Source organism: Leucopleurus acutus, assembly GCF_964270905.1.
Source record: "Leucopleurus acutus genome assembly, chromosome: 2".
Lineage (NCBI taxonomy): Eukaryota > Metazoa > Chordata > Mammalia > Artiodactyla > Delphinidae > Leucopleurus > Leucopleurus acutus.
In genome coordinates this window covers 26,998,088-27,012,034 of record NC_139143.1, presented here as the reverse complement: position 1 = coordinate 27,012,034, position 13,947 = coordinate 26,998,088, and the positions used below count along the sequence as shown (strand labels likewise).

The window sequence follows — 13,947 nt, the reverse complement described above, 5'->3', positions numbered from 1 at the left end:
GCTGGTTCTTTGAGAAGATAAACAAAATTGATAAACCATTAGCCAGACTCATCAAGAAAAAGAGGGAGAGAACTCAAATTAATAAAATTAGACTTGAAAAAGGAGAAGTTACAACAGACACCGCAGAAACACAAAGCATCGTAAGAGACTACTACAAGCAACTCTATGCCAATAAAATGGACAACCTGGAAGAAACGGACAAATTCTTAGAAAGGTATAACCTTCCAAGACTGAACCAGGAAGAAATAGAAAATATGAACAGACCAATCACAAGTAATGAAATTGAAACTGTGATTAAAAATCTTCCAACAGGGCATCCCTTGTGGCGCAGTGGTTGAGAGTCCGCCTGCCGATTCAGGGGACACGTGTTCGTGCCCCGGTCCAGGAAGATCCCACATGCCACAGAGCAGCTAGGCCCGTGAGCCATGGCTGCTGAGCCTGCGCATCTGGAGCCTGTGCACCACAACGGCAGAGTTCACAACAGTGAGAGGCCCGCGTACCGCAAAAAAAAAAGATACTACAAAAAAGAAAATTACAGACCAATATCACTGATGAATATAGATGCAAAAATCCTCAACAAAATACTAGCAAACAGAATCCAATAACACATTAAAAGGATCATACACCATGATCATGTGGGATTTATCCCAGGGATGCAAGGATTCTTCAATATTCGTAAATCAATCAATGTGATCCACCATATTAACAAATTGAAGAAGAAAAACCATATGATCATCTCAACAGATGCAGAAAAAGCTTTCAACAAAATTCAACAGCCATTTATGATAAAAACTCTCCAGAAAGTGGGCATAGAGGGAACCTACCTCAACATAATAAAGGCCATATATGACAAACCCACAGCAAACATCATTCTCAATGGTGAAAAACTGAAAGCATTTCCTCTAAGATCTGGAACAAGTCAAGGATGTCCACTCTCACTACTATTATTCAATATTGTTTAGGAAGTCCTAGCCATGGCAATCAGAGAAGAAAAAGAAATAAAAGGAATACAAATTGGAAAAGAAGTAAAACTGTCACTGTTTGCAGATGACATGATACTATACATGGAGAATCCTAAAGATGCCACCAGAAAACTACTAGAGCTAATCAATGAATTTGGTAAAGTAGCAGGATACAAAATTAATGCACAGAAATCTCTTGCATTCTTATACACTAATGATGAAAAATCTGAAAGAGAAATTAAGGAAACACTCTCATTTACCATTGTAACAAAAAAAATAAAATATCTAGGAATAAACCGACCTAGGGAGACAAAAGACCTATATGCAGAAAACTGTAAGACACTGATGAAAGAAATTAAAGATGATACAAACAGATGGAGAGATATACCATGTTCTTGGATTGGAAAAATCAATATTGTGAAAATGACTATACTACCCAAAGCAATCTACAGATTCAGTGCAATCCCTATCAAATTACCAGTGGCATTTTTTACAGAACTAGAACAAAAAATCTTAAAATTTGTGTGAGACACAAACGACCCCGAATAGCCAAAGCAGTCTTGAGGGAAGAAAACCGAGCTGGAGGACTCAGACTCCCTGACTTCGACTATACTACAAAGTGACAGTAATCAAGACAATACGGTACTGGCACAAAAACAGAAATATAGATCAATGGAACAGTATAGAAAGCCCAGAGATAAACCCACACACCTATGGTCAACTAATCTATGACAAAGGAGGCAAGGATATACAATAGAGAAAAGACAGTCTCTTCAATAAGCGGTGCTGGGAAAACTGGACATCTACATGTAAAAGAATGAAATTAGAACACTCCCTAACACCATACACAAAAATAAACTCAAAATAGATTAAAGACCTAAATGTAAGACAAGATACTATAAAACTCTTAGAGGAAAACATAGGAAGAACACTCTTTGACGTAAATCACAGCAAGATCTTTTTTGATCCACCTCCTAAAGTAATGGAAATAAAAACAAAAATAAACAAATGGGACCTAATGAAATGTACAAGCTTTTGCAAAGCAAAGGTAACTACAAACAAGACAAAAAGACAACCCTCAGAATGGGAGAAAATATTTGCAAATGAATCAATGGACAAAGGATTAATCTCCAAAATATATAAACAGATCATGCAGCTCAATATTAAAAAAACAAACAACCCAATCAAAAAATGTTAAAAAAAAAATAGCCAGAAGACCTAAATAGACATTTCTCCAAAGAAGACATACAGATGGCCAAGAGGCACATGAAAAGCTGCTCAACATCACTAATTATTAGAGAAATGCAAATCAAAACTACAATGAGGTATCACCTCACACCAGTTAGAATAGGTATCATCAGAAAATCTACAAACAACAAATGCTGGAGAGGGTGTGGAGAAAAGGGAACCCTCTTGCAATGTTGGTGGGAATGTAAATTGATACAGCCACTATGGAGAACAGTATGGAGGTTCCTTAAAAAACTGAAAATAGAATTACCCTATGACCCAGCAATCCCACTACTGGGCATATACCTAGAGAAAACCATAATTCAAAAAGATACATGCACCCCAATGTTCATTGCCACACTATGCACAATAGCCAGGTCATGCAAACAACCTAAATGCCCATCAACAGAAGAAGAGATAAAGAAGATGTGGTACATATATACAATGGAATATTACTCAGTCATAAAAAGGAACAAAATTAGGCCATTTGTAGAGATGTGGATGCATCTAGAGACTGTCATACAGAGTGAAGAAAGTCAGAAAGAGAAAAACAAATATTGTATATTAACACATATATGTGGAACCTAGAAAAATGGTACAGATCAACTGGTTTGCAGGGCAGAAATTGAGACACAGATGTAGAGAACAAACATATGGACACGAAGGGGGGAAAGCCACGGTGGGGGGGGGTGGGATGAACTGGGAGATTGGGATTGACATGTATACACTGATGTGTATAAAATGGATAACTAATAAGAACCTGCTATATAAAAAAATAAATAAAATTCAAAAAAAAAGAAAACATAGGCAGAACCCTCTTTGACATAAATCACAGCAATATGTTTTTGGATCATCTCCTAGAATAATAGAAATAAAACCAAAAATAAGCAAATGGGGCCTAATTAAACTTAAAAGCTTTTGCATAGCAAAAGAAACCATAGACGAAATGAAAAGACAACTTACAGACTGGGAGAAAATACCTGCAAACAATGCTACCAACAAGGCGTTAATTTCCAAAGTATACAAACAGCTCATATAGTTCAATATCAAAAAACAACCCAATCAAAAAATGAGCAGAAGATCTCAATAGACATTTCTCCAACGAAGACATACAGATGGTGAATAGGCATGTGAAAAAAATGTTCAACATCACTAATTATCAGAGAAATGCGAATCAAAACTACACTGATGTATCACCTCACACTGGTTAGAATGGCCATCATCAAATAACAATGCTGGAGAGGGTGTGGAGAAAAGGGAACCCTCTTGCACTGTTGGTGGGAATGTAAATTGGTACAGCCACTATGGAGAACAGTATGGAGGTTTCTTTAAAAACTAAAAATAGAGTTACCATATGATCAAGGGATCCCACTCGGGGGCATATCTGGAGAAAACTGTAATTTGGAAAGACACATGTGCCCTAATCGCACTGCAGCACTATTTAAAATAGCCAAGACATGGAAGCAACTTAAATGTTTATTGACAGATGAATGGATAAAGATGTTATATCTATTTGCAGCAACATGGATGGACCTAGAGATTATCATAATAAGTGAAGTAAGCCAGACAGAGAAAGAAAAATATCATATTGATACCACTTATATGTGGAATCAAAAAAAAGGAAAGAAAGAAAAGATAAATATGAACATATTTACAACATAGAAATAGACTCACAGACATAGAAAACAAATTTATGGTTACCAAAGGGGAAAGAGCCAGGAGGGATAAATTAAGAGGTTGGGATTAACATATACAGAATACTATATACAAAATAGATAACCAACAACCAACCTATAGTTTAGCACAAGGAAGTATACTAGATATTTTATAATAACCTATAAGGGAAAAGAATCTGAAAAAGAATAGATATATGTATAACTGAATCACTTTGTTTTACACTGAAATTAACACAACCTTGAAAATCAGCTATACTGTACTTCAATTTTAAAAAAAGACTCAAAAAAAAAAAGCTAATGAAATTAGTGAAGTTGTCCACTTAACGGAACAAAATTCTTAGCAAGTCTTCTTTGATGTCAGTCTACCAACCATGATTTTGCAGTGAAATTATCAGCAAAACAAAGAAGGGAGTATATATTTAAATATAGTAATTTTCTTAATTATAAAGGCCTTTGACTTATAAATATATCAAATTCTTCGTAGACTAACTAACCAACTTGATAGTTTGTCATATAGATGTGATTTAAATGAAATTACATAATTCATCATTAATAATTCTCATTCCTTACTCTATAGTGGAGATTTTTCTCTGTAAAATGGAAGGTAATGCTCAGTTTGATAAAAATTTCTTTTAATAATAATAAAATTATTAACTATCTTGAAAGAAAAAATAAAAAAGAAAATGACACCTTAACTAAGATTATACATGATTTGGTTGTTACCATAGAGATGTGCAGGGAGTCTTGTAATACACTGTATTTAATTTAATCTTTAATATTATTTTTCTAATTTGCAGTTTCTGTAACCTCACCACTATATTTGCAATAGAGACCTTTGGAGTGATTCCCAGGTAACGACTGGTGCCTGATCAGTCTTTAATGAGGGAAGTTGTAAAGGATACGGTGGCAGCTAAAAAGGAAACAGATGTCTCCCCTATCTTCCTGGGACACTAATGCTTCTGTCCTACATGTGACATCCTAAAAATTGTATGTATCTACTAAACCAGGGATACAGCAAGTAGGAATTCCTGAAAATTGTTGCTGCAGTTGGGTCGCCTTTTGTTCATCCCCCTCAACAGCCACTGTCTTCCCAATCAAAAGCGTCTTTCAACTCCACCTAAGGGCAGATGGTAGACTGCAGCAGTGGGGACAGGGAGAGGACAGTGGCTGTGCCCCAATGACCCTGAGTCAGCCCTTGACCACTGGCCATCATTCCAATACATACAGGAATCGGGTAGTAAAGGCATTTCCCTGGACTCAGCTTTAGTTTCCTTGGAGAGCAGAGTGAAAAGTCTTAATACAAATGTTGGGATGGCAGATGACTCTGCTTCTCTGTGCTGTGTTTTTATTTTGTTTTTTGTTTTGGAAAATGTTAAACAAGAGTGGACCACAAACACTTAAGTTACTTATGGCCCTACTTTAAATATTACTGACCCCTCAGTTTTTTATGCTAATCGGAGGTTAATGGTGTGAATAATCTGCAAATGAGATAAGCCATGCCTGGTTTCTAGGAAACTTTAGGAAACATGCATAGCCTTTCTGCAGCAACTTCTCTTTCTCATTAGATTTGTATGTTTGATTTAGATGAATATTAAGAACATACATCCACCCAAGTATCCACCAACAGAAGGGGGAGTTGGTGAGTTAGGGAGGAGAGGAGGGAGTAAAGGGGCATCTCACCTATTTGCCCCAGCTCACCTCCCAGTAGCTGGATTTTTCTTTTTAAACATGCAACTTATTTATTTATTTATTTATTTATTTATTTGGCTGCGTTGAGTCTTCATTGCTGCACGCAGGTTTTTCTCTAGTTGCGGCATGAGGGGGGGCTACACTTCATGTGGTGCACAGGCTTCTCATTGCAGTGGCTTCTCTTGTTGTGGAGCACAGGCTCTAGGTGCACAGGCTTCAGTAGTTGTGGCACGCAGGCTCAGTAGTTGTGGCTCGCGGGCTCTAGGACCTTCCCAGCTTGTTAATTCAACTACGCCTGCTACAATTCTTCTTCATCCTCGTTGGGACCTCCACCTCTACTTTCAATCTCTCCTTTTTTACCTCCTATTTCCTTACATTTCAAACAAAGTCTATTATTTCAAATAACATTTTCTAGTATTCCTTTACCTTTCTGGAATTTGGCACTCCCTCTGGCAAGCCCCTAACTACCTTCTTTCTTTGTGATTATATCTGAGCAGCCCCGTAAAGAAAGTTACACAACAGGGCAAATTGATCACCAACTTCAAATACATCGCCAACACTACCCGGAAATCCTACTTTCTTCCTCTGGTCAACCAGTGTTTCCACTTTCCATAACAACTGCTTCAGACCTTATCTAATTAGTTTGCTCCTTGGACCTCCTTTCCTTAACAATCATCAAATGAACTTTTTTTTCACCTTTACAGAGAAATTAGAAGCTATCAGACAGGAAATTAGAATCCATCAGACCTTTATTTCTGATTCCAAACATATAAACCAACTAATATCTAAACCCATTCTCTCCTCTTTCTATCCTTCTACATCCTCTTTAAATATAATTCTTCTACCTATGCCTTGAACCCTATTCCTTCCCACTTTCTAAGGAAAATTCCAAATCAATTATTCCTTCTCTCTTCTATATATTCAACTTTCCCTCACAACTAGATCCTTCCAATAGGCTTTTTTTTTTTTTTGCGGTACGCAGGCCTCTCACTGTTGTGGCTTCTCCCGTTGCGGAGCACAGGCTCTGGACGCGCAGGCTCAGCGGCCATGGCTCACGGGCCCAGCCACTCCGCGGCATGTGGGATCTTCCCGGACCGGGGCACGAACCTGTGTCCCCTGCATCGGCAGGCGGACTCTCAACCACTGCACCACCAGGGAAGCCCCCAATAGGCTTTTAATCACCCTCAAGTTTTTTAAGCAAATAAAACAACAACAACCATATCCCCTTCCAGCCACCACCTTTTTGCAAGATCAACTCCTTAAAAGGCTTCTTTACTCTCATACTCCTCATTTCCCTATATTCCATCCCTATTTTGCTAATCCATCCAGCCTGCTTTCTCTGTCATACCTTCACCAGTTACTTCTCATTAGAATAGCTTTGACCTGCACTAAATCTGTTTGGTACTTTCTTATATATTCTGTCTCTCTGTTGAAATTCTCACTTTTCATGCATTGTTCTCCTGACTTCACTGAGCATCTTTATGACCATTATTTTGAACTCTATTAGGTCAATTACTTATCTCCATTTCATTAAGGTCTGTTTCTGAAGTTTTATCTTGTTCTTTTGTTTGGAATGTATTTCTCTGTTGCTTCATTTTCCTAGATTTTCTGTGTTGGTTTCTATGCAATAGATAAAAGAGCCACTTCTCCCAGATGGAACTTAGTGTTCAGCCCAGCCCTAGCTGTCGTTTGTCTTTTAAACCGTTGTGATTGTCCAAGCTGCCTTCTTAGTTCTTAGTGTCTCCCAGTAGTTGAGGGTGTACCAACACCTGTTAGTGTCCCAAAGAGGAGGATCTCAGTCAGAACCTAGATGCAGCCTGGCTGGAAGCTGGACCCTCAAGCAGCAGCTTTTAAAGTATGCATGTAGGCCTCTTTCAGAGAAAGACCAGAAGATTACCTTTCTTTCTCTTCCCTCTGTGCTGAACACTAAGGGAATAGCCAGTTAAGAACAGTTGTTATAGTCCTGTGGGACTATAACAGGTGTGCTCAGGTGTGTCCCCCTCAGCAGCAGCTGTAGAAACTGGAGCATCAGAAGTATGCACAACATCATTTCAGGGAGATACCAGTGACCTGGGGAGAGGCAGAGGGAGAGCGCAAAGATGGCATCTGCCAGCTTCCCAGTCTCTGCAGAAGATTGCAGTTGGCCCCTAGATGTGTGTTATATTAGGAGACTAAACCTCAGATTTCAGCTTTCTACGCGCAGGCTCAGCGGCCATGGCTCACGGGCCCAGCCGCTCCGCGGCATGTGGGATCTTCCCAGACCGGGGCACGAACCCGTGTCCCCTGCATTGGCAGGCGGACTCTCAACCACTGCACCACCAGGGAAGCCCTCAGCTTTTAAGATAAGCAACTAGGTCTCTTTCATGGAAAGATGGGAGATGGGCATTTCAGCCTGCTGGCTCTGTGCTGAGCGGGGAGTGAGAGAGGGGGTTAGCCACCAAGAGTTCTCAGGATCCCATTTGTTTGCTACAGCCTTGTGGGTCTCATGGATGAAAGCCTAGCTGGCTTTCAGAGCCAAACACCTGTTTGGGGGTCCCATCCCTCAGGTGGAAGTTTTAAAAGTTGGGGTACTGGGTATTGGATCCAAACTCCTTAGGGAGGAGCTAGGATTTGTGAGTTCCCTCGTCATTGTATGTTGCTCTGCTGGGGCTGGGAGTTTGGGTGAGATTGTGCCTCAGTCTCTCCTACTCGTTTTTATGTGAGTGGGTTTTTCTCATTCACCCAATGTGTAAGAGTTGCTCAGCTAGTTTCTGGATTTCTTTCAGAGGGAGTTGTTCTATATGTAGCTGTAGGATAGGTGTGTCCATGGAAGGAGGTCAGTTCAGGAGGCTCCTTTGTCACCATCTTGAGCTGCAACTGGCCTACACTAAATCTGACAGATAGTTTTCAGTCCATATTTTATTTGAGCTTCCATTAGTGTTGACTTTCCCTTTGGCTGCCATATTGCTCTATAGGTTTTCCTAGCCTTCTGTAGCCATTCTCTCTCTCTCTCTAGTGAAGACAGCCTCAACGTTTATCACCAGCCATTAAACGTTGACCTTCCTTAGGGCTCAGTCCTGGTTTTCTAGCTGCTCATTCTGGCAAGTTCATCCATACACATGATTTCAGTTAATATCTGTAAACACACAACTCCCAAATCATATCTCTAGCCAAGTCCAGGGCCATATATCCCACTCTCTACTTAACCTCTTCTCTTAGATATCTCAAAGACTGGTCAAACTGGACATGGCCAAAAATGAACTCATGATCTTACCACCCATTCCCTTACCCCATTATTTGTACCACTGTAAAACTAACTTATCAAGGTAATCGCATTCAGCCCTATGAATTGTCATTGCACAGCTCAAGCAGAATTCATTCACATAGGCTGTAATGTGAATGGTGCCCTCTGGAGTTGAAAAATATGGCGACCCTATTTTCCAATGTTCCCTCACTCAGGAAATAGCACATCAAACTGTACAAGCCAAACACCTAGCAGTCAAAAATGAAAAACAAAAACCTAGGGATCACATTCATTTCCTTCTCTCTCCCTCCTCCAGCTCATCCAGTCACTGCCTCCCATTCATTTAACCTCTTAAATTGCCCTTAAATGAATCCACTTCACCAAACCCATCACCACCACACCACTTTAATCCAAGTTACCATTATCTCTGATCCGAATTACTGCAATAGACTCATAATGCTAATTTTAGTAGCTTAAAACCCTTAAGTTTCTTTCCTTAAAATGGGAACTTCTTAACATGGCCTATAAGACCTTTTCTGCTCTAGCCCCTACCTATGTCTCCAGTCTCATCTTGCATCATATTCCCCTCATTTTCTCAGCTCCAGACCTATCAACCTTCTTTCAATCCCCAGTCTTCTCCATACTCTGTTCCATAGCAGGAGCTTTGCACATGCTATTTTCTCTATCTGGAATCTCTTCCTTCCCCTCTTTACCTACTTAACTTTACCAACTCCACTTCTACTTAATTCTTCAAATTTTAGAATAATTTTCTTTTCCCCATGGGGTCATTTCTTGGCCAATTCACCAGGCTAAATCCTGCTATAGTAAGCTTTCATTGCATTGTATACCTCTCATACTTAGTTTTTATCACAAGTTCAATTTTATATTTATTTTCTCATTATCTGATTAATGATTATGTCCCCACTAAAATGTAAGCTCTCTAAGGATGAAGACCATATCTATTTTTACTCATTATTGTTTTCCCAGCACCTAGCACAGTACTTGGCATATATCAGAGGGTTTATTAAGTTAGTTAATTAATTTCTAAGAAGGAAATGATTCACTAGAGCTAGATTAAGCTTGTATCCACAGAGGAAGAAGGTCAGACTAATGAGACTGGGGAACTGGGGAAAGTGTAATACTGCAAACAAATAAATATGTTTAAAAGGGAGCTAAAAACTAAAGTCAAATACCAAGACACCAAATAAAAAACAGCACAGTGTTTGGCTTAAGAAATAAACCTACTCTGATGGGAGGAACATGAGGTGAAGAGACAGATGTCTGGATCCCAGCTGAAAGTAGTATTTCATAAGTGTACACACACACACATACCTGGTTGACCCTCATGTACCTCAAATTTGATATGTCCAAAAGCAAACCAACCGTATTCACACATACCCTCTAAAGTGTCCTTCCCTGTGAATTTCCTATGTCAGTGAATGGTGCTACCATCCTCAGAGTTACCTCATCCCCAAATTTAGGAGACATCCTTTATTCTAACGTATTTCTCAAGCCCCACATCTTAACAATCACCAAGATCAATCCAATCTAACTTCTAAGTGTATCTTAGATCTATCCATTTCTCCCCATTTCTACAACCAGTAATTAATTAAAACTCTCACCATATTTGGTTATTACAAAAACCTCATAACTGGTTTTCTCCCTCCACACTCATGCGTCCCATTCATACGTTCTTCACACTACAATCAGAATCATCCTTCTAAAATGAGAATGTTATATCACATGTCTGAAACTCCCTCTTGCCCTTAGGCTAAAATTCATACCCTGTAGCTTGATGAAAGCTGTCTTTCTCACCTTGAACAACCTATGATTCCTCATCTCTAACCACTGAGCCCACCACCTAAATTCTAATCACATTAAACTAGTTTTAGCTCCAGAATGTCTGGGGCTGATCTTAAAGTTTTCTCGTGCTTCCACATCTTTGCAAATGCATCTCCCTTTGCCTAAAATGTTATGCCCACTTTAGTCTTCTCCACTCCCAGACATTTCTATCTAACTAACTCATACTAATACTCCTAATCCTAGTCATATCTAGCTAACTCTTACTTTATACTCAGTTCAAAAGTCAACTCCAAGGCTTCCCTGGTGGCGCAGTGGTTGAGGGTCCGCCTGCCGATGCAGGGGACGCGGGTTCGTGCCCCGGTCCGGGAAGATCCCACATGCCGCGGAGCGGCTGGGCCCGTGAGCCATGGCCGCTGAGCCTGCGCGTCCGGAGCCTGTGCTTTGCGATGGGAGAGACCACAGGAGTGAGAGGCCCGCGTACCACAAAAAAAAAAAACAAAAAACAGTCAACTCCACTGGAAGTTCTTCCTGATGCCTGGCTCCCATAGAACTTTATACTTCCTTCCTTCTCTCATTATACTGATCAATCACACTGTCTATCTTCCTCCCTGGTCAGCCTCAAACACTAAGAGGTAAACATTTTGAGGGTAGACAAGATGTCTTATAAATCTTATTAGTTATTAACAGAGAACAGTGGCACAGCAGCTAGCTGTTCAAAAATTATTTGACTAAAAAATTTAACAACCAAAGTGAACAATGACTTCTAATGACTTTTCTTTTCTTATTTCAGTCCAAGTGCTTACATGGTTGCAGCTTTCCTCTTTCTCCTGATGCTACTGTTCTGCAGTATTCTTGTTCTGAGCTACTTTCACTATTTGAGGATTTATAGAGAATATATTTATGAACCACTGCACAAATCCGAAAGAAAACAAAAGAATAATTAGAAAAATGAAAGTTTATTTACTATGAATATATGTATGTAGAAAGAGTGTGTATATATACTCATATTGAGAGTGTGTGTGTTAGACCAAGAAATACTAAGTATAAGCTCATAGTAAGTATCATCAAATTCAAAATCTCAAATATGTTCTTAAATTACCCAAAATAGAAATATTTTAATATAATATGTATGTTATTAAATTAATGCTTAATGTGTTCACTTTTATCTTAAGGTAGTCTGTATACTCTTACATGGCTTTAAACAAAAATTTAAAAGTTTAAAAACCACCCAAGTTTGTCTATTACAATCCTTCCTAAGAATGAAAGTAAATTTTTGAAAATATTTTTAAATGTGTCAAATATTATTTTGCACAAAACTTTTCATATGAACCTTATATGGCTGTAGTTAATTTATGTATAAAAGACTTAATAAATATGTGAATTTAAATAGTCTGTTAAAGATATTTCAGAAGTTTTTCTAATGGTAGATTCACATATGAGATATAACTTATCATATTGAAAATAGGAGGCTAATACTCTGTCTTAATTTTAAGTTTTCAAATTTGGTTTTGATGTTCAAAATAAGCTGCTTAACTTGTCCAAATGTGACCACAGCTTTCTAAGCAATTAGTATTTGAACAATCAGGATCCACCTAGAGGAGAAGCAGCAGGAGATTTTGTGTGTGTGTTTGTGTGTCTGTGTGTGTATAAAGAGATTTATTTAAAAGAATTGGCTTATGGGGAGGAAAAGCCGGAGATACATGGTGTGCTGAGCTTTAGCTGTGCTGGGCCCGGCCAGGGCGGTGGTATCCTAGTTCATGTTCTTCACTCCCTCATTGAACTTTATTTAATTTCATAAATTGGCTCCTTTCCCTTCACCAAACAAGAAAAAAAGAAGAAGAAGAATTGGCTTATGTGATTGTGGAGGCTGGGTAAACAAGTCTGAAATCCACAACACAGACATAAAGAATGAAAGATCAGGGCTTCCCTGGTGGCGCAGTGGTTGAGAGTCCGCCTGCCGATGCAGGGGACACGGGTTCATACCGCGGTCCGCGAAGATCCCACATGCCGAGGAGCGGCTGGTCCCGTGAGCCATGGCTGCTGAGCCTGCGCGTCCGGAGCCTGTGCTCCGCAACGGGAGAGGCCACAACGGTGAGAGGCCCACATACCGCAAAAAAAAAAACAACTATTGTCCACAAGTAGAATTTCTCATTTTACTAAGATCAGGAACAAAACAGGGAAACCTGCTATGCATCACTGTTTTGAAGGTTCTGACATTACAAGAGGAAAATAAAATAAGTATAAATGCTAGGGGAAAGGAGATAAAATACTCTCTTTCAATAATAAGATTATATGCCTAGGAAACCCAAAATTAGGAACAAGAATTATTAGAATAAGAGCATTTGATGGCTCAATATAAGACAAATATTTAAAATTTAAAACTTTTTCTCTATAATATTTATATGACAGTTTAACAGCAATAGAAATAATAAGAAACAATCTATTTATTGTAGTGACAAATTACATAGAATTAAATTTAATATGAAAGGTGTATGCCATACATGAAAAACATCTTTAAAATCTTTATTGAAAGAGGTGAAACAAGATCTGATAGAAATATTTGACGGAAAAAAGAAAGAAAATGACCCAATATAAAATGAGCAAAAAATACAGTCATTTCACAGAAGAACATACCCAAATAGCCAATAAAAATATTAAAAACAACTTTTTTTAGGGTTTACTATGTGCCAGAAATTGTTCTAATAATTTATCTAATCCTCTTCAACAACACTATGCAATTGGAACTATTATTATCCCATTATAGAGATGAGGAAACTGGCACAGAGAGGGTAAATAATTTTTCTAAGGTCACACAGCTGGTAGGTGAAGTATCAGTCAGACCGGCTCCAAAATCAGGTGCTTATCCACTGAGGATGCTCAACCACACCAGCAGTCAGAAAGATACAAACCAAAGTTACAATGAAGCTACCTTTCTCACCTGTTGGCAAAAACTCAGAAGGGTAATACTCTTGGGAAGGAATAAGAATCAGGGATGAGAAAAAAATTATCTTGCATTTTTGAAGGAAACGTGAATTTTTAAAGATTTTTTGGAAAGCAATCTGGCAAGATTGATTAAAATTTGAAATATTCATTCTCTTGGACCCAGAAATCCCACTCTTGGGAATTAGGAGTCTATCCATGAGATGGGAGGACCAATGCATACATAATATTCAAATAGTTTTAATAATTATATATAACTATTATATACATATATGTGTGTGTATAGATAGATAGATAGTGTGACAGAACTCTAGAAGGAGAATTAATGTCTATCAGTAGGTGAATGGTTGAATAAATGATTGGTCATTAACCATACAGATCAGTCTGTATTAGTTGATTTAAAAGATTTTCCACAAGGTTTTGTTAA

At 38.6% G+C, this 13,947-nt stretch overlaps 1 protein-coding gene across 1 annotated transcript in view; it reads left to right on the top strand.

The window, feature by feature from the left end:
- Window positions 1-11,524, top strand: part of CATSPERE (catsper channel auxiliary subunit epsilon) — a gene marked incomplete at both ends in the record, with an annotated part of 242,671 nt that extends 231,147 nt beyond the window's left edge. Inside the window, 2 exons of the mRNA XM_082833795.1 lie at window positions 4,663-4,716; window positions 11,371-11,524. Coding sequence (XP_082689921.1) covers window positions 4,663-4,716; window positions 11,371-11,524 — 208 coding nt within the window. The remainder of the gene's footprint in view (window positions 1-4,662; window positions 4,717-11,370) is intronic.
- Window positions 11,525-13,947: the final 2,423 nt, after the last annotated feature.